General features: G+C 33.0%; 1 protein-coding gene across 1 annotated transcript; it reads right to left on the bottom strand.

Annotated features, from left to right (window-relative positions):
* Positions 1-3,296: 3,296 nt before the first annotated feature.
* On the bottom strand, positions 3,297-11,481 carry LOC127701944 (RNA-binding protein cabeza-like). Its single transcript, XM_052205920.1, has 2 exons — positions 11,031-11,481; positions 3,297-4,108 (listed from the first exon to the last, which is right to left on the bottom strand). The coding sequence occupies exons 1-2, from the start codon at positions 11,479-11,481 to the stop codon at positions 3,297-3,299; spliced, it is 1,263 nt and encodes a 420-aa protein (XP_052061880.1).
* Between the last annotated feature and the right edge of the window lie 7,414 nt (positions 11,482-18,895).

Raw genomic sequence — 18,895 nt, forward strand, 5'->3', positions numbered from 1 at the left:
AACCAAAATACGATTAAAAAATTATACAACACAAAAATCGTTTTTAGAAAGACACTTAATTTTAAAACAATGAAAAAAAAAATATTTATAGCAATACACTAACCAAAATACGATTGAAAAATTATTTAACACAAAATCAATAAAAAGGGTGCGAACGTGTAGGATGCGAACGTGAAAGGGCGCGAACGGACCCGGATTCCTTCGTCCAGGCATAAAAAAGTGAGCGAGTGCGAAGATTTAATTCTTATCAGATTGCCTGGTTCCCTCACACTGCGCTGATACTCAAAACGCATACTTATAAATGAGATTCACTTGTTGTCGAGTATCGAGTTGCGAGTTACGAAAGTCGGGTTGCTAGTTACGAAGGTCGAGTTGCAAGTTACGAAGGTCGAGTTGCCAGTTACGAAAGTCAAGTTCCGAGTTACAAAAGTCGAATTGCGAGTTACAAAATTAAATTTGCGTGAAAAAGAGGAAAACTATTTTTTGGTGTACCTCTTTAACATTTTTGAATGATGATTGCTTATCGAATTGTATACAGTATTGTTGATTCTTTTTGTTGTTTGGACTTCATCTTAGTCTCGTATAAAAAAATGAATGGATTGCTTACATAATCACTACGCAAAGTATGGTTATTTTCTGAAGAAACATATATCCTTTTAAAATACAGCGGATGGCTTGTAGTTTAATTATCATTAAATCTCATAGCTAGCATCGTCATATTAAACGTAAAGGGAGATAGCAACTAGATTATAGTACATATATGTAAAAGACCCCTTCGGCAAATTTCGTTAAGAGTGGGCTCTTTGAGGCAGCTGCAGAGACAATATTTGTTAGGGACCCCAAAATTTATTCTTTGGCAGTGACACTCAATATTGTGGACGTTTAAGTTATATATGTCTATATTGGCTAGAGGTGAAAGGGGAAGGGTTGAGCGCTCATAAAACCTGTTTAACCCCGCCGCATTTTTGCGTCTGTCCTAAGTCATGAGGAACCTCTAGCCTTTGTTGGTCTTGTATATTTTTTAATTTTGGTTCATCTATATGTTTCGGAGCATAGAATGGCGTCCATTTTCTTTATCTAGTGTACATTGTGTGTCGGGGCCTGCTCGGGGCTGCCTCTGGGTGTGGGATTTCTCGCTGTGATGAAGACCCATTGTGGCCTTGGGTTGACTTGTATATTTTGGTTGGGGTTTTGTCTCTTTGACACATTCCCTGTTTCCATTCTTTATTCTATACATGTAGCTGTCAAAGAAACTTTTGTAGAAGACAAAAAAGACGCAGTTTTGGAATATGTAACTTCTTTCTAAAAAACGGGTTAATCATACCTAAATCAATGCTAACTCTTTTACCTTTTTTTTTGACACGAAACTCATTGTGCAGTAGGTGGGAAATTGATTAAATAACGTTTGAATTGTCTGTATAAAACGTCAAAACATTTTTACATCAATATGAAAAAAGTGCAGTTTTAGAGAGTTGTTAGTTATTTGAAAAGTACAACTAATGCCATACTTTACCCGGGTAAAACTTTTTTCAGGTGCTCTCGTGACAGGCTATGCATGATATTAAAATGAAAAGGAAGCACAGTTTTTTTTTAGAAAAATGAACAATACCCAGCTGATATCTGAAACTTCAACATTTGTATCAAGGCTGCATGCAGGTAAACAAGTAAACTTGTGACAGACAGATCTTCTTGCTCATATCGTAAAAATACACGCCATAACATTCCTTAAAACTGTTCCTTTATTTTTTGTAACAGCGGTATAGCTTATTGTAGAATAACGTCTTTCAAAAAAAAAATCCATATTATGATCTATGTCAGGAAGTTACCATAATGCCATAGAAAAACATCTATAGCATGCTTATTTTTGCGTTGTAGTATTCAGATATACATACACTGAACAATTCGATTATTAACTATTTGGTATATATATGCACTCTCCGCTTGGGATTGAATCACAAAAGTTAACAAAGTTCAAAATTATTTGATTTATCACATAAAGCACATAGCATATCACATTTCTGACTAATTCATGAGATATTTTCCTAAGTTAAATGTAAAAGTGTGCCTATATCACCCTAAACCTTTGCGAAAGACGGAGAGTTAGCACTTGGTATGTTAATCAATATTCTTTGTTTGAGCGTCACTGATGAGTCTTGTATAGACGAAACGCGCGTCTGACGTAGAAAATAATATAAGCCTTGTATGATTGATAAGTATTTATTTTAGGCCTGACACAGTGCCATATTCTGTGAGATGTCGATAATTTGCAAGTATATTTCATTTGTCTACATGATTTATTTTCTTATGCTTGATTTGTTCAGTACGGTATACATTTTGTCTTATATCTACAGTATATCCTGTTTTATTTTAGAACAATGTCGCTCTCATGAAAGAAATTTAAGCGTGCGTGACTTTGCAACATATAGACTCTTATAAATAAGTATCACATAACTCTTTCAATTCCTGCAATCAAAATACCGGGACCCTTCCTCATGCAGTGTATAACTAATGTCGGGTACATGTATGCTTTGTTTATGAAATGCGAAGTAAACCTGTAAATTCTGTTTAAAAAATCAGACGACACGACCGTTTATATATACGACCGTTTATATATCTATATAATTCTAAAGGAATTAGAGAAACATAATATTTTTGTAACTTGCAACTAGACCTTCGTAACTCGCATCTCGACCTTCGCAACTCGCAACTCGACTTTCGTACCTCGCAACTCGACTTTTGTAACTCGCAACTCGGCCTTTTCAACTCGCAACTTGCAACTCGACGATAAGAAACTCTCCATATAAATAGTTGTACATTTTCTGCAATGAATTTATTGAATAAGCACAAGTGTCGCCCGTGGAAAATATTTTCAGGTAATGTTGTTAAAAGTTTGTGAGAGTTTCAAATAACTAACACGACGAAGGCGTACAAAAACAATTAACATTCATAAAAAACAATCTGATAAATAATTCAAAATTTGTTTGATATAAATAAATAAAGAGAAAGATAAATAAATATAACAATAAATATGTATTAAAACACACAATAAAGATGCATGCATGCCGCATGTCATGAAAGGGCAGACCAGAGCACAAAAAAGACGAAGAGACAAACAACTTTTAATCTTTTTAAGTATGTATTTTAAGTAAAAATTATTTAGCCTTTGTTGAAGTCTTTTGGAATTATTTGCTGTAGAATGACGTTCTTTTGACATGGTGTTTACGAAGAATTATCCTTTTTTGTCATATTTGCTACACAATACTTTTTAGACTCATACCACCTATTTTTTGTCTTGTTTATTCTTTAGTCTCTTTACCCTCTTTTTCGATCAATTTCTTTTCCTTCTTTTTATTTTTCGCTGCTTTCTTTAGTTTGTTTTTCACGTCTTTTGCAATTTTCTTTTCCTTCTGATTTGCTCCTTTCGCAGAACCATTTCTCGAATCTTTCTGCTGTAGTTTCCCTATAACAACATTTGTAACAAGGCTGCCACCTTTGCCACCTGGACCTGGTCCACCACCGCCACCTCCACCACCACCCTTAATGTTAAGACTAACTCCATGTAGAGGGCCTTCAGATCCTGAAGTAATGGCCTTGGACCCTTTTCTATGCTCAGTCTGAATTTTCTTGATTAACAAGTTTGTAATTATACCACCTCCATCACCACCTTTTCCAATCCCACCTCCACCACCGCCACCTCCTCCGTCAATAATTAAATTAAGTAATGTTAGTTTACGGCCATCGCCTGTTTTTATTAGTGTTTTTGATCCCTCACTTGTATGAATCGTCCTTATTTTCTTGATAACGAAATTAGTCGTAATATTTCCACCATCTCCACTTGGAGTGATTCTCCCGCTCCCACCATTCCCGCCTCCTGTAATATTCAAACTGTAGTTTCCATTAATATCAGCAAGGTTTACTTCTTTAGCATTACTGATAGCTTTTTCAAAATCTCTTTCCAATGGTTGAACCTTTCCTTTAACTTTCTTTTCCGTGTCTTTTTCCCGAGTTTCTACGGTTTGATTGTCTTCTACTTTTCCTGCTGAACAATTGTCATCAAAGACAAGTAACAAAAGCAGGACGACATAAATAATTGAGATGTTCATCTTTTCTAAAAGAATAATAAAAACAAATATAAATCAATTGTTTTAAAAACATTTTAAAACGGTCTTTCCCCTCCAAAACATGATTGATTGATTGATTGGTTGATTGGTTGATTAGTTTGTTTGTTTGATTGGTTGACCGAATAAACACATTGAACCGAGCCTCTGGGAATATGTCAAAGTTGCCGTTTGGCATATTCCCGTTAAATCCATGTGCTTATATGGATCAGCAGGTCAAGGTTGATCTTATCGTGCATTCTTATTACAAAAAAATATACATCATGATCCTTGTATGCAGTTGCCAATATGGACGGGTATAAGGCGGACGACATTTTGAGTCAGGCGTTTGAATTGGTAGAAGAGACTAAAGATGAGGCAATATTTATGACCTAAAGTACTTACAGGTATCAGTTTAATTAAGGTAATCATAAATGTATTTTATATGTCACGGATGGATTTATTGAAAAAAGCCCCCCCCCTTCTCAACATTAAACAAACATTCATATTCGAACATACTGAGGGATAGGTGTGTCTGAATTAGAAACCCGACGACCGGACACGCTTAACATACAAAAATACAGATTGCATATTTAGGAACCCCCTTTTTGGGGGGCCATCCAGGGGGAGGGGGGTTCAGGGGGTTCGAACCCCCTTTTTTACGATCAATGCTTTATAATAAAGACATATGACTGGACCCCCCTCCCCCTTTTATCCTGGGTTGGCACCCCCTTTTAAAAATGGCTGGATCCGCCCCTGGGTGCTATCATTAATTAGTTTTCAACAATCCAAACATTAATATTTATTTTATGATTAAGACTTAGTCAAAACGAAAACTATATGTTTTTAATGTATAATTCAAATAAAAGTTCTTTACATGTATGTTCTTTACGACATTGCCATATGGGATCAAAAATTTTAATTTCAAGCAAAGGAGTATTTAAATGATTTTTTTTTATTCAAAATAATATTTTTTTCGTTACGGGAATTTCCTGTAATGTGTTTATTTAATATGTCTTGAAACAACTTGTAGTGAACACTATTAGTAATCTCTTATGTTCATGCTAATAAAAAACCCAATTTCTGTTGTTATGAATAACAATGGACTGTTTCCAGAAACCCCGCTCGTCACACCCTGTGGTCAAAATCCATTGTTATTCGTTACAATAGATCTATTCAATATACACTTGTTTCAGAAATAGAAACAATGAAGTATAACAATAGAACTGGGGTGTAATGCTATTGTTATAGTACTTTAACAAAACGTGTATCGATTAATTTCAGAAAATACATGAATTGGAGCAGATTTTTGCAGGGATGGATTTCTATTTCGAAAGTTTGTACACAAGAAGGATGGCATTTTTACAGTAAAATTTACGGGCGATTTTCAATTCATAGAAATGGGATTCCTAAAAAAAAATTTCTGAGGATGTAACGAATAATTCAGAAAAAAAATTGTCTTTATCTTTTTAGGCTACTGAGGAGATACACAAATAAGAAAAACGGTGTTTGGGGAGATAACTCTTACAAAAATTACACGCAAGAAACAAATTTGGCGGAAGAAGAAAAAAAAGTAATAATGATAACCAAATGAGTCGACAAGGAAAGCGTCTCCTGTTAAATGCCACCATCGGGATAAGGACACAATAGATAAAATTACAGATCGCACACTTTTCTTGTATCTAAAGATCTCAGACCGCGAAAACACATGAAATGCACTTGCAGACACCTTTTTGTATAATTTCAGCCCTTTTGTACATGATAGGCGGTTATATGTTTTAATTTAAACATCTGTGGGCTGTCATCCTACAATTGTTGTTGCTTTTTGGCCTTGTAATTTCAAAAAAACATGATTGATAAATTAATAACATGATTAAATGTAACCACTCTACTACAGACATGTGATATTACTGTGATGTTATAAACAGTAGAGGTTGACAAATCTGACTTAAAAAGACAATTTAATGCAGTTTTAATACAACTGAATATGAACTAGATATTAACCCACAAAATATACTTCACTAAAGACTACATCTTTTAGCATCGTTATGGGGGGTTTGAGGGGGGGGGGGGGGGGGGGGGGATGGAGGGGTTGTAAGACTGTTGCTCGTTTCTTAAATATTTTAATGACGACATTTCAATTGAGTCGTTGTTGGCAGCAGGTTATTCAGTTTTTCCTTACGTTTGAAGAGGGACGAAAGATACCAGAGGGACAGTCAAACTAATAGATCGAAAACAAACTGAAGGTTTACATTAAAAGTGCAATACACAAGTAAAAAAACCAACATTCAACACTCGGACAGATTAGGTCTTTTGAACACCTACAAAATATAACGTGATAGATTTATAATAGTTTTGGATTTACGTAAAAGTAAGCCCCTCTTATAGTTTTTTTAAAGCCTGGTATCTACGATGAGTATATTTACAATATTTTATGAAAAAGCAAGAAAACCATAATGAGAACCACTATTTTTTTTATGCTTAAAGTTATACGATACAGAAAAAGAAAGCTCGTTGATTTTTCCTTCAGATTTTGACATAAAGTCAATTTTGATATGCACTAACGAAAGATGCAGAGGAATTATACTTCCGTGGCTTACTTTTCAGGTTTGAACTTGTAATATGAATGCTTTATGTAAAACTCAAAATGTTCAATACTTTTCGATAAATAACACAACTTTTAAACACAAAGAGATATTTTCACCCGTTTGCTTTTGCAAAGTGTTTCTTGTTCATAGGAATTTAAGTAAGTCCCTCAAATGAAGGCTGAATGCAGATACACATTTTTTGTGAAATCATGCAATTATTGGTAATAAAAACCGTAGAAATTTTCTTGCCAATACAAATGCATACAAAAAAAAAATCAACCATTGATTTTTTTTCTCGCAATTACGATATGGCAATCTTGAAGCAGAAGAAAATGGGGGTCCATATGCAATATTTGTTTAGCTAGAAATGATGGCAAACCCGTTTTCCTTTTTGGAGCTAAATAACGTCGCAGTGCATTCTTCATGCAACATCGTCGTGCGGTAAATCCCACCGTACATCAAAACGCTTTACCAATTACTGTCATACTCGAATTTGTTGATGATAGAAAACTAAACAGTCTTCGCCTCGAATTTGTTGATGATAGAAAAGTAAACAATCTTCGCCTCGAATTTGTTGATAATAGAAAAGTAAACAATCTTCGCCTCGAATTTGTTGATAATAGAAAAGTAAACAATCTTCGCCTCGAATTTGTTGATGATAGAAAAGTAAACAGTCTTCGCCTCGAATTAGTTGATAATAGAAAAGTAAACAGTCTTCGCCTCGAATTTGTTGGTAATAGAAAAGTAAACAGTCTTCACCTCGAATTTGTTAATAATAGAAAAGTAAACAGTCTTCGCCTCGAATTTGTTGGTAATAGAAAAGTAAACAGTCTTCGCCTCGAATTTGTTGATAATAGAAAAGTAAACAGTCTTCGCCTCGAATTTAATGCCCTTGCAGTAGATTTCGAGTGCTTAACTATATCTTATCTTTGTTTTCCTTTGTAAATTCAAATCCACGTAACCGAATCGATTTTCAATGAATTTCGGATGCTCATCATTAGCAGAATTGCGAAAATCATTTTTTGAAAACTGTATTTTGAATGTAGATGTATTTTCCAATTTCAAGAACAATCTATCTCTGTAAATGTCACTGTCCATATATAATAATTTCTCAAAAAATCTAAAGCAAAATTTTCTTTCGATGAAGTTATCATAATATATATTTCGAAAAAAAAAAAAATTATAGTATAGTCTCTTAACATTTCTCGTTTAAATCCAATTCACACAAAAAGAAAAAGAGCAGGAATATCATCAAGTTGCGCATTTAATGAAATGGTAAATGAATGGCTGAATTCATTCAGTAAAACAATAGTGTGTGTATGAGTATTCAAATTCCTTCAATAAAACAATAGTGTGTGTATGAGTATTCAAATTCCTTCAATAAAACAATAGTGTGTGTATGAGTATTCAAATTCCTTCAATAAAGCAGTAATGTTTGTATGTATTTTCGAATTCATCTAATCAAACAAATAAGCTTCGAAACTGATTCCAAATTAGTGTAATTACTTACCTTTATAAATTTTATTCCAGCAAAAAACAATTGAATATTCCTTATATACTAAATTTTAGATACACGTGGTATATCCTTGTTTATTATAAAATTATAAATTATGACTTTACACAACAAGAGAACTGCTTTTCATGTTAACCTAACTTTGGTCTTAGGACCGGTCGGAACAGTAAACAAATCTTTCAGTAGGTAATTGTTATCAGCCAAAAAGTCTGGTCATCAAATTAACTTGATGTACAGGTTAAGACCACACCAATCTGTAAGTTGTAAAACATTTCCCTAACAAAGGAGTAAAACAAGTGAATAATTAAGGAGAACAAGTGGTACATGATGCAATCTGAAATTATCAATGGAAGTTACAGTGTAATAAGGGGATTCCTGTTTTAAAGAAGAGAAAATGTCAAAGGGTCAATCATAAATCACAAATGAAATGGACAAATAAAAAGAGAGACGAAAAATGGCCAGCCAACAGTACATACAGACTTTTCATATAAGAAAAATGATTTAATTATAATATGAAAATGGACTTTTGAACTAGATTTCAGTAACTGCGAATACTCACTGAATTTGAACTTGCAATGATCAACTTGCCGTTTGCCACATGCAGAGCAAAGTGCCAGATTCAGGGAGGACTAAGAATTAACAAATATGATTATATATGCTTATGTGCCGGTCCAATGTGAGGAGTTTGTAATACAGTAGAAGTCGTTGGTTTGCTATCAGTCCCATAAGATTTCGTTTATTGTTTAACAGAAATAATTTTATCATTAATGGACATTGTCTCATTGGTAATCATATCACACCTTTGTCTCACTGGTAATCATATCACACCTTCTTATTTTTACAGACAGTAACAAAATTGCAAAGCAGAACAATAAAGTGTGGATACCTATGAATCATATCATTAATACGGTCATTTCCTGAAATTCGCTTTATCAAAGGACGTGGACAAAATGTATTTACAGGAATCATTGTCGAATATTACACACGGGTTGTAAACTAGATGATCAATATGTAAAGGAAACAGTGTTTTAAATTTTTAGTCTTGAGAAATGGTAGTAAAAGTTCTTTTCGTTCCAAAAGTAAACCTCGGCTGATTTGAAACTCACTGACATGAGTTTTTAGAATTATAGTTGAAATACTAATGATTTTTGTTCTACGTTTATGTTTCGGGAATGACATTATGGCAGCAAAAATGTGCTTGCTTTAAAATTAAATGTAGTTTTATCTTAACAATTAACGTCTTGACAATTAATTATTATTACAGTTATTGTTTTATTGAAAGTCTGAATACAGGTAATTATGACAAGCTGCAAAGATCACAATGACACTCCTTATAACGATAAAAGAGGGACGAAAGATACCAGAGGGACAGTCAAACTCATAGATCGAAAACAAACTGACAACGTCATGGCCAAAAATAAAAAGACAAACAAACAAATAATAGTACAGATGACACAACATAGAAAACTAAAGACTAAGCAACACGAACCCCACCAAAAACTGGGGGTGATCTCAGGTGCTCTGGAAGGGTAAGCAGATCCTGCTCCACATGTGGCACCCGTCGAGTTGCTTATGTTATTACAAATCCGGTAAATAGTCTAATTCGGTAAGTCACATTCGTGAAAAGGGAAGGGTATTGTAGTTACGACATAAGGAACATATCCGATATCATCTGTGAAACGGTTATTCCATAACGGTCAACCAAAAAACTTTAAACTACTGCTAACATCAAGAAAATTTAACACACAATGTATAACTTTCAAAAAGAAAAGAGTCTTTCAAATAAAAAAATATAAACGTCTTCATGCCTGTCTTTCATGCTGAAAAAAAACCACGGTAATATTAACCTTAGTACTCCTACGTGTATATAGAGATACAATACCTGCTTATAAATTTTCCTTTGTAGCAAATTTGTCAGAAAATCTGTTACCCATTTAAAAATTCGTCAAATAATGTTGACGGTTTGTTTCAGATTAAACAAAATATTTTTTAAGATTTAACAAATGTTTAATCATTCCAAAGTCGTGTCTAGTAAGGCGTTCCATTATGAAACAAATATATAAATAAATAAATGAAATATAACTAAACTGTTTCATCCATGTACATATGTACAAGCATATGAAGGCGATCAAATATAACTACATAAAAAGCAATAAAAATAAGCATATGCCAAATGTCAAAGAATAACAGCCAATGTGACAGCACAGAGCCAAATTACAAACAATAACACAAAACATGACACAGAAAAATAGAGTTTCAACTTTTCCCAATAGAATCTAGGTTACAGTCGACTTATCATAAAAATTAAACCTAAGGCTTTACACTTATGAACAATAGCAAATATGATCATCAACTGGAAATATGTTCTTATAAAGAATCATTTTGCTCCAATAGTTAAGTTACAAATAAATTTATGTACAGTTGTGATTTCATATTTAGACAAATTGATTTTTATTATGAAGCCGCTGACATTGCAGCTGCTATAAGAACAAAATACGAACAATTCGTATCAAAATAGTTTTTAAATTTAGTAGAGGTAAAGCAGTTTTGTCCTCATTTTTGGATTGATCTTTTAATTTGCATATTTTTATTCAGTCTTTATTTTCGGCATAAAATGTTCCTTTTAAGCCTTTTTTGAAGTCATATGGATTTTTCCCATGAAAGGATAAAGCCCTTTTTCATAGTGTTCACGAGAAAAAATTATTTTTGACATTTTTGCTTCACAATACTATCTAGATAATGTCTAAATCCCATCTTTTTTTCTGTTATTCCTTTGTCTCCTTAACATCTTTCTCAATTTCCGTTCCTTCTTATTTTTTCTTTTCCTAGTACCATTTTTCGTTACTGTTTTAGCTTTTCCTATGACAATATTTGTAACCAAATCACCACCATCGCCACCTTGACCTGGTCCGCCGCCTCCACCACCGCCACCGCCATTAATGTTCAGACTGAGTCCACTTAGAGGGTTTTGAACTTCAACAGTAGTTTTATTTGCTCCATTTCTAAAAACAGTCTTTAATTTGTTGATGGTCAAGTTTGTAAATATACTTCCTCCATCTCCACCTTTTCCTACCCCACCTCCACCCCCGCCACCTCCTCCGTCAATAATTAATTTAAGTGCTTCTAATGTTCGTCCATTACCAGACTTAATTTTTATTTTTGTTCCTTCACTAGTATGAATTGTCTTGATTTTCTTGATAAACAAATTAGTAGTAAGATTACCACCATTTCCGCCTGGATCAATTCCTCCTCCTCCACCACCTCCGCCTCCTGTAATATTCATATTGATGTTTCTGTCAATATTAGAAAGGTTCACTTCTTCAGTATTGCTAAGAGTTTTCAACGTTTGACTTTTTTGTATTGCTTTCTTTCCAAATCTTCTTCCAAAAGTTCTAGATCGTGGTCTATGTCTTGAAAGTCTTCCGTGTCTTCTGTGATAATTATATCCATAGGATCTATGCCCTGAACAGTTTTCATAAAGAATAAGGATCAAAATCACACCGATGTAAATTATTGAGATGTTCATCTTTTCTGCAAGAAGAATAGGATACAACTAAATAAATATTTTTGTTAGGATCTTTTTTTTATTATTATTAAAAAGATGGATAAACATTTTTATGGCCTTTTTCGTTCTTTTTTTCATTTTTTGCCATGGTATTGGCGGTTTGTATTCGATCTATGTTTTTCTTATGTCCCTTTTGATATTTGTCGCCTATTTTCCCTAAAATATACATAAAATATGAACATAATTGTTAAATTTTACCCCAATATATATATTTTTTTTAAAATAAGTACGTTGACCTATTTTTTATTTAAATAATGTAAATTAGTTTAATTCTCTTGCGAAAATTGTGTAAAATGTTGATGGCGACATTATTTGAACATAAAACATATTGAAGCAACCAAAGTAGGCAAATTAGGGCGCGTGACGTTTGCGCGTTTAGATAGGATTTATGCGCTTTTTAATGGACATTTGCGCTTTAACGTCAAGGACATTTTTTCTTTTTTCTATTAGACATTTGTGCTTTATCCCCATAACATTCGAGTTATGATTGAAAGATTAGAAATAATTTAATATTCAAAATTTAGCACATTCTTATATTTATATACAGCTAAAAGTTATCGTTCGGTTTCTTTTGTTGTTAGGTTACTTTCCCATTGACCAATACTGAAAAAAACCATTAACGATACCCAAATTCTTTTGATGGAAAAAGTGAATTAATTTCAATTATATATATTATATCATATATTAGTTAGAAAATGAAAAGAAAAAAAGTAACAGCTTTTATTTGAAAAACTCAAGTATCTCTTATAAATATTATGCGAAATAAAACATATCTTTGTGCACAGTAGATAATTTATTGTTTGTATGAATGGTCAAATTTTATTAATAAGCAAATTAATTTTTGATATTGTTTCTTTTTTTTTTACAATAGACAATACTTTATTATTAAACCTCAGACACATAGGTGTACAAGAGGACATCATATATATTCATAAACACAATTGAATAATCAATACACTTACACTAAACATATTAATGAATGTATGGTAAACTACAGCAAAATGCCAATTTACAAATTACCATAACATTCAACACAAAGAAGTATAACGTACCTGTACAGGTTTGTTTGCCATCAAGAACAAAACAATGTTTGTAACAAATGCACTATATCTTATAAGTATCTTTAAATACATGTGCACATGGTGTATCCTTGTTTACTTTAAAATGACAAATTGAGACTACAAGTTACAAAGGAATTTCATGAGAGCATTGACTTTAATGTATTTGCATCGCTATATTCCAATAACATCTATAAAATGGTTGCATGATTCACAAAAAGGAGTTAAAAAAGAATGGTTAGAAATATTAAATGAATGCTCTTTCCCCCCAAAAAAAGAAAGAAGAAGGATATGACTGTAAAGTACAATTGAATGTTTATAAGAAAGTGATTCAGAAATGGTTCATAAAAGACAAATACATAAAGCAAAAGCAATCAATCGGTCAGCAAAGAATACATTATTTCAAAAACTTACAATAAATGTTATTAAGTGATTTACGAAGTAGGAGAATTTGGGGAGATAAAATATTCCTACGAGTCATAGACACCAACTTAGAGGGAGCAGTATTAGATAAGAGAAGACAGTGTTATGAGGGAATGCCTGTGTAAAATAACAAAATTTTAAAGGGTAAACCGAGACTCTTACATGGTATTGTAACATGAGGCAAATTATCGTAATTAATATGATGAGCACAATATTTTTATATGCAAAACAGTAGGAGTGAAATTGACCTTTATCTTTAATTGTCTTTTAGAATTGAAAAGAAGTAGTTATAAACCACAGGTGTATATTGGAAAATGTGTGCATGGGGACAAGTAAATTTTTGATGATACATTGGCTCTCAATAATGACGACTTCATTATGTACACTAAAGAGATTTATCCTGCTAAACTGATTTTAAATAAAGCTAATACTAACAATGAACACTGCCCGTTCCTGGATCTTGATATCTATATCTTTAACGGGAAGCTTAATACCAAAATTTATGATAAAAGAGATGATTTTTCATTTCCTATTGTTAATTATCCATTTTTAGATGGTGACGTTCCCTTGTCACCACCTTATGGTGTTTATATATCTCAACTTGTTCGATTCGCTCGTGTATGTAACAACGTATTTGATTTTAACGAAAGAAACCTCTTTATTACTGAAAAATTATTACACTACGGTTTTCGATATCACAAACTAGTAAAAAAAATCACTAAAATTTATCATCGGTACAAGGAAATCATTCGTAAATATAAATCAACATTCAGACATCTTATACGTGCAGGTATTTTACATCCAATCTTTTATGGTAATATTTTATACAAAGCACACAAATGTCGACATTCACCTCAAAAGCTAACCAAATCTTTAAACAGACTTATTCAGAAGGGATATAGTTACGATACTGTTGTCAGGTCATTAAAGATGACATATTTTGGTATTAATATTGATTCACTCATAGGGTCTTTGCATCGGAAATAAACACATTTATTCTAAAACCAGTTGTTGGCATGATACTATTTTCTTCTCATATATTTTATGATGGTATGATACTAAACCAATAACGGGAGGGATTGTGCTTGATTTTCATATGATGAAGACATAATCTTTCAACCAGTTTAATTGAGGTCTGGAGATGGGATGTCAGTAACTGCTAGTAGTCCTTTGTTTATTTATGTATCATTGTCATTTTGCTTAGTTTCTTTTGTTACCTATTCTGACATCGGACTCGGACTTCTTTTAAACTGAGGCTTACCGTGCGTATTGCTGTGTGTTTGTTATTCTACATTGGCTAGATGTATTAGGGATCTCACAAAACATGTTTAACCCGGCCGCATTTTTGCGCCTCTCCCAAGTCAGGATCCTCTGGCCTTTGTTAGTCTTGTATGTTTTTTTTAAATTTAGTTCATTTATATATTTATGGAGTTTAGTGTGACGTCCATTTTCATTGAACTAGTACACATTTTTGTTTAGGGGCCAGCTGAAGCCCGCCTCCGGGTGCGAGATTTTCTCGCAGTGTTGAAGACCCATTGGTGGCCTTCGGCTGTTTTCTGGTCTATGGTCGGTTTGTTGTCTCTTTGACATATTCCCCATTTCCATTCTCAATTTTATTTCAGAATATGTAACAGTTTTTCAAGAAGTTATTGAGGACTCAAGAATAACTAACGGATTAAACCCTTTCATTTGATCATACATAGGATTTACTATAAAAAAAATCTGCTATATATTTCTTTCTAAAAATATGATCTTAGTTTGGTGACAAATACGGAAATAAAGGGAATAAGAAATAAAGAAATTCTACCCATTTCGATCTAGTATTACATAATATACAATAAATCTCTTCCCTAGGAGAGTTTATCCATCACTCATCCGAATAAGCAACTCATGTTTGAAATGTAGTTTTTTTTCTTTCAGTGATTAAACTTAATAATTTACCTATTTCCAAAATGGTTAGATTTCAGGAGTTTTTTTCTTCATAACTTTATTTTCCTATATCACACAGAGCTAGAATATTTGCTGAACATTCCACCTATTATGTTCTAATAAATTGTTATGCCTTCTTGTTGAGGGACGTAATAATTATATTTATTTTACGAAGAAAGTTATCTGTAGTGACTCTTTATATCAGTGTTAGCTGTTATTGACTAAGTGCGATAATGTTAGCATTTAGTAGCGGTTTGCATAGTTTTGATCTTATTTTTACATATATTATTTCTTTTATGGTAGGACAATACAGTGTGGATACTAATGTAGCATAATTATTTCCAGAAAAGAAAATGATAAATTCCGATTGCCACATGATCTGAAGTTCAAACTGAAATATTGTCGAATTTTATATGTACACAGGGTGTAAACTCGACGGCCAGTGTTTCCAGGAAACAGTTTTTTATATAGTTGGAAGTCGAAATATATGACGCAATAAATAGTCCACGTTTTAATGCAAAATACGTAGATTTGGTAAATTTATATATGTTTTTGGACCTCTATTGTTTCTCTATAGAATCTCCCCTCTCAATTAAAAAAAACCCAGCTTTTTATGTACCTGCGTTTCATGGAGAAAACAAACCTCCGTGTTTCAAAAGATTTTAAACAAATAAATGAACAGTCGATTTACAGGAAACTACCTTATCAATATTTCGTGCCATCACAAAGAACTGACTACTGTGCTGCAATACCTACCGGAAAAAAACACCAATCAGCAATGGGATCTATAGTACTAAATGTAACCGACAGCAGCCGAAACCAACACTTCCTGAAAAATTCTTGCCAAATAGCTACCTTCATGTTTAGCGCAGTACGATTGTAGTCTATACCATATAAGCCTTGTCTCGAGTAAATGTGTCAGTAAAAAGACCTTTGCTTCACATTGCAGTACCCATACGTTTTGCTATTTATTTTAGATAAAATGGAGAATGGAAAGAATGTTTTCAAAACCCGCCACTGAGTGATGCCTAATCACTTAACATAAATTATCAACGTATTTAATGTGAATAACATGACGGGTGTCAAATGTAGAGCAGGATCTGCTAACCTTTCAGGAGCACCTGTGACCACCACTGCACTGTAAATAAAAGTGTTAAGAATCTGAACACTTCTTGAACGCTCTTTTGTAACACTTCTGAAACGCGTAACAGTGTTCTAAATATTGACATTAGTGTTCCAATTTTCAACATCGTTTGTGTATCTTTCGAACACTATGTGTGTACTTCTTGAACATTTGATGTATACGCCTGAACGCTAGAGTGTTTGATTCTGGAACATGTCCTTGTGAGCAAAATTGTACACCGTTAATCACGCGTTCCAAGCCATGTAACACTTCTGGAACACTCGGACTGTGTTTTAGAAATATGTGTTAATATCCTGAACGCATAGTGTGTACTACTGAAACACATTTTTACATGTTCCAGAAAAAAATGTTCCATTCTCTGAAACATTTTTTGTGGTCAAATAAAATAAAATTGAATAATTAAATTTTTTTTAATAGACTAAAAGAGTCAAAATTCAAAAAAGGACAATACAATGAGAAACACTTCAAAATTACAAGTTAGACAAGTTAGAAATATAACATTCGAAATACATTATGAACAAATTGTCAAAATGTGTCCAAATTTATACATAGTGCAGATCCTCTTCTGTCAATACATGCATAAATTTTATCAACACAGTTTAACTAATCGTTTTCTGCCTCTGTCAAGCACTGCCCTGAATTTCTTTACAAAAAAATTAAACTTCATGGAGGACTCAGATGTACATGACTCATTCATCACTCATATTTTCCATAATCCACTGCCTGCATATCACTTCAGATAGTCAAAATCCAACCAAAAAATACCCTGTAGTTTGCTAGTTATTGAATCGGTGCTGATGTAACACTGCTCCAGGCATTGAACAAAATTTGAGTCGCCAATAACTGTACATGTTTTTGAGCTTCCATTTTGAAAATCACAGGGTGAGGTGGGTTATAACTACTACTTGATCTTACTATCAACCGTATGTTCTGCAATGTAAAATAAACAGTGTATGCGTAAATAATACATTGTATCATGTCGATATTGCTAAAGAATTATAAATTCTAATTTTTTTGGCAATTCCATTTAATTCGTCATCATTATTAGAGAAGATTATTTTTTGAAAATGTGCAATATTATTTGAGAAGTTGTTACAGATGCATTTTTACTGTTTTTTACTGTTTAATTGTTAAAGGGTGGACTATTTTCAAGTAAGAAGCTCTCCGATTCCATAATGTATAGCTTTCAAACAAAGCCAGTTTACAGCAAATACTTATGATTGTTTTAGACAACATTATGTCTTTAGACAAGTTTAAAGACACTAAATTGACTGCAGATATCTCAAGAATATAACGACCATTTGCTAAATATATATGCTTGAAGTCATGAAGACCTCTTTGCAGAAAATGTTTAGGAATTTCATCATTTGAACTACAATAACGTTTATACAAATGTGCATCCTCAAAAGTGTGTGTAATCGCCAAACTGTTGATTTATATTCACACTATGTGATTTGTGTGGTTTTTTATAACTTTAAATGTTTCCCATCTGGCAGTTGTGAACGTGCATATACCAGTTGTGAAAGACACTAAGAAATCGGATCATTTTCGTGTATTCTCACAAAGTACCTGCTATTTCGTTGAAATGAATTGTGGCATAACAGTACGTTGCACACGACCTATATTGTTTACTTCCATTTCCTTCAATGTGTCTTGTCAGAGGAGGACATTTTTCATTGAAATCCTTAGACATGAAATAGTTAATCTCGTAATTTGTTATTAATATTGCAAAACATACCTATGAACTCAAGTTGTGACGCTTCTTCTTCATGTTCTATTCAAAACAAGCGTTCAAAAACCAACTTCCGGTAAAGTAATACGTCACGTCATATTATTTACGCGGACATTTTCGGAACACATGGTGTTCAAGGAAAAGCGTCAGTTGTAACGCGTCGTATTCGAGACCAGAACGCTTTTACATAGCAACGATTTCATTAGTATCAACTTATTCACATTGGTTAAAAAATAAATCCAAAGAACTTAAGCAGTTCAGAAAATGATATATATCCAATTTCGAACATTTCCAAGTTTCCAAATATGCCTCTGAGACATGATTCGAGGTTAATTTTTCTCATCTATAATTTGCTTATGTGGATGCAGCAAAAAGACATTTGTCGTCAATTTATGATTATAAACATCATTATTCATCGTCTGGTTGAGTCTTAAGCTATAAAATACTAGTTCTTTTCCCAATACAGTATTAGAACACTCAAGTGTTAAAATTCAGAACACTGTTGTTCCTGGACATGTGTTTTAAAAGACTGAACACAATGTGTTATATATTTTAACGCTGGTGTCGAATGGAGAACACTGGTGTTATAAACCGAACATATTGTTTTCAAAATTGGAACTCGTCCGGACGCGTCAGGCGTCCGAAAAATTTACAGTGTGCTTTTTGGTTGAGTTTGTGTTGCTCAGTCTTTATTTTTTTGTATTGTGTTATATAGTGTGTTGTTTGTCTTTTTGCTTTTTCATTGTTTTTCATTTTTTGCCATGGCGTGGTCAGCTTGACTTTCACTTACGAAGTTGATTATCTCTTTGGTATCTTCTGCCTCTCTCTTTTATAGATCATACCTTC

Source organism: Mytilus californianus, unplaced genomic scaffold (assembly GCF_021869535.1).
Source record: "Mytilus californianus isolate M0D057914Y unplaced genomic scaffold, xbMytCali1.0.p SCAF_5, whole genome shotgun sequence".
Lineage (NCBI taxonomy): Eukaryota > Metazoa > Mollusca > Bivalvia > Mytilida > Mytilidae > Mytilus > Mytilus californianus.